At 52.0% G+C, this 2,474-nt stretch overlaps 1 protein-coding gene across 1 annotated transcript; it reads right to left on the bottom strand.

Moving 5' to 3' along the window:
- Positions 1 to 430: 430 nt before the first annotated feature.
- Positions 431 to 1,559, bottom strand: LOC123107773 (probable glutathione S-transferase GSTU1). Its single transcript, XM_044529692.1, has 2 exons — positions 1,195 to 1,559; positions 431 to 1,123 (listed from the first exon to the last, which is right to left on the bottom strand). Exons 1-2 carry the CDS (start codon positions 1,507 to 1,509, stop codon positions 770 to 772), a joined length of 669 nt encoding a protein of 222 aa, XP_044385627.1. The 5' UTR covers positions 1,510 to 1,559; the 3' UTR covers positions 431 to 769.
- Positions 1,560 to 2,474: the final 915 nt, after the last annotated feature.

The raw sequence follows: 2,474 nt of genomic DNA, 5'->3' as shown, positions 1-2,474 counted from the left end.
ATAGGACCAGCGCACCAGAACAATAACCACCGCCGATGAAGATAAGTGTAGATCAGAAGGATCCAACCTGAAAACACACGAACATAGACGAACGAAGATCAGTTCCGAACGGATCCACCAAAGACAACCACCAATCGAATTCCGTGGGATTTGCCGGAAACACACCTCCACTCATACGCTCGTGCAGATAGATACCTCAATTGTTGTCCCTCTTGTCAAATATTCAAAATACGATGCCAGAAAGCCATAGCCGAAGAAATGCAATTCAGAATTCACGCAATGGTACAAAGTTCTTGCATGCAAGCAAGTTTATCCTCTGTCCACCGATTGATGGCACTTCTTCGGCAGCCTCGGAAGGAGCTTGATTGATTTCGCCGCAAACAAACGCACACACGCTGGAACAGTGGAACGATTGGATGGCAACAGAACAAAACAAAACAGACATGTGTCGTGCCAGTTTTTTATTCCTTGACCCGGTACACAGATTACAGGGGGTACGGTCCATGAACGACGCTACTGAGAAAGTGAGAAACTAGAAATCGATCGCCGGCCGAGCACAAAGCACGGAGCCAGCAGTACCCAAATAATAATAATAAAGATAAAAGGCACAAACGACTGAGACGGAGGAAACAACAGTGCAGTCTGACAAGGAGACGCACGATTGCACAGACGTGCAAGTGCTGATTCAGATTGCCCATTGCCGGCCGGCTAGCCGGCTAGCTTATTGTACGCATCATACGGACGTACGCAGCTGGCGGATCGAGCAAAGTTACTCGAGGCCAAAGTGCTTCCTCATGCCGCCCACGAACTGGAACACGGCCTCGGCGTCCGGCAGCGACTTGGCCACGCACTCGTTCTCCTTGGCGCACCGCGCCGCCCAGGCCGTCAGCGTCGGGCACTCCTCCGCGATGCTGAACCCGGCGAGCCGCTCGTACGTCAGGAACCAGGGGACGAAGGTCACCAGCGCCACGTCCGCGTACCCGAGCGCGTCGCCGCCGAAGTAGGGCTTCTCGCCGAGCTCCCCCTCCAGGGTCTTGAACACGCCCACCATCTCCTTCTTCCCTTCCTCCACCGCCGGCGCGCCCTTCGGCACCTTCCAGATCTTCCCGGCGCACTCCGGCATCTGCACGCACACGCGAGTTATGGCTTACGAGCAGCTTCGTAAGCAGCTGAATCAGTGGATGTAGACTCTACCTTGGTGTCCACGTAGGCGGCCCAGAAGCGGGCGTTGGCGCGCGCGTAGGCGTCGGCGGGGAGGAGCTGCGCGCCGGTGCCGGCGAAGGCCTCGTCGATGAACTCGAGGATGACGAGGGACTCGCAGACGGCCTTGCCGTCGACGAGGAGGACGGGGACCTTGGCGTGGACGGGGTTGGACGACAGCAGCAGCGGGCCCTTGGCGACCATGTTCTCGGCCGTCTCCTCGTACTCCACGCCCTTCTTCGCCAGCGCGATCTTCACCCTGTTCCCGAACGGGCTGACGAAGCAGTTGAGAAGCTTCACGGTCGCCATTGCTTTTGATGAGCTAGTTAATCAGGGTCTGGTTAAGGTTATGGGCTTATGGCGTGTGTTTGCGTTGGTATTTTCTCGGTCGACTGGGGGCGTATATGTAGGGTCCGAATGCATGGCACACTTTGCTGCGACCTCGTGAGAAACGTCTGCTTTCGGTGTTTTTGGTTGCTTTCTTGTCCCTAGCGCAAGCAGGAATAAGCATGAGTATGTGCAGATCGGTTTCATCGAAGGACTGGCTTTGCTCACGTCGTTGAAATTTGTTCGTTAATAATTTCTTAGAGATGGGGCCAGACGGAGCTTACCTTTCTCGGTGTCGCTCCGGATGGCGTCATTTGCATGTATATAAGACTATAAGTCATGCTTCGGAGCCAGCTATGTTCTTTGTGGTCTTGTCCCTCCAGCTAGCCGATGGAGGTAAGCTCAATGTAGGTATGATTGCATATATCAGTATATCAGGGTTTGAGGTCAATATACCAATTTAGGTATTTTGATTGCTTCCAAGTTTTTTGCCCTTGCTTAGGCATGACTATGGTCTTTTATGACTTTGCTATTTATCGGCATGTTTATTTAATATGTGTATGTGATTGTGTTGGTTGTGTGTGTCCTAGCTATGCATATGCAGGGTGTGTGTTCATTGTGTTGTATCCGCTTGATGCTTTATTTGGAGTCAATAAAATCAACCCTTTGTTGAAAAAATTGGACCTGCCACCTGGTATCTCAACATTCAACATAGGTGCCAAAACTCCACCCTTACCATGTTGGGCCAAATGTCCATTTGGTTGAAGAAACAAGTTAGCAAAGAGCCTACCACAGCCTTCCCTCAAAAGAGCCCACCACAATCTAGTGTGTCTATGTCGTTGATTGTGGAAAATGCTATTCTCCACTCAATGTGAAGGATAACCCATGTAATGCAAAGGGGCGACTGCGTGGCTAAGATGGAGCGTAGCACAAGCGTCGGTTTTTTT

The sequence above is a fragment of the Triticum aestivum genome, chromosome 5A (genome assembly GCF_018294505.1).
Source record: "Triticum aestivum cultivar Chinese Spring chromosome 5A, IWGSC CS RefSeq v2.1, whole genome shotgun sequence".
Lineage (NCBI taxonomy): Eukaryota > Viridiplantae > Streptophyta > Magnoliopsida > Poales > Poaceae > Triticum > Triticum aestivum.
Note: the sequence above shows the minus strand (reverse complement) of the source record. Positions and strands in the feature narration are given on the sequence as shown.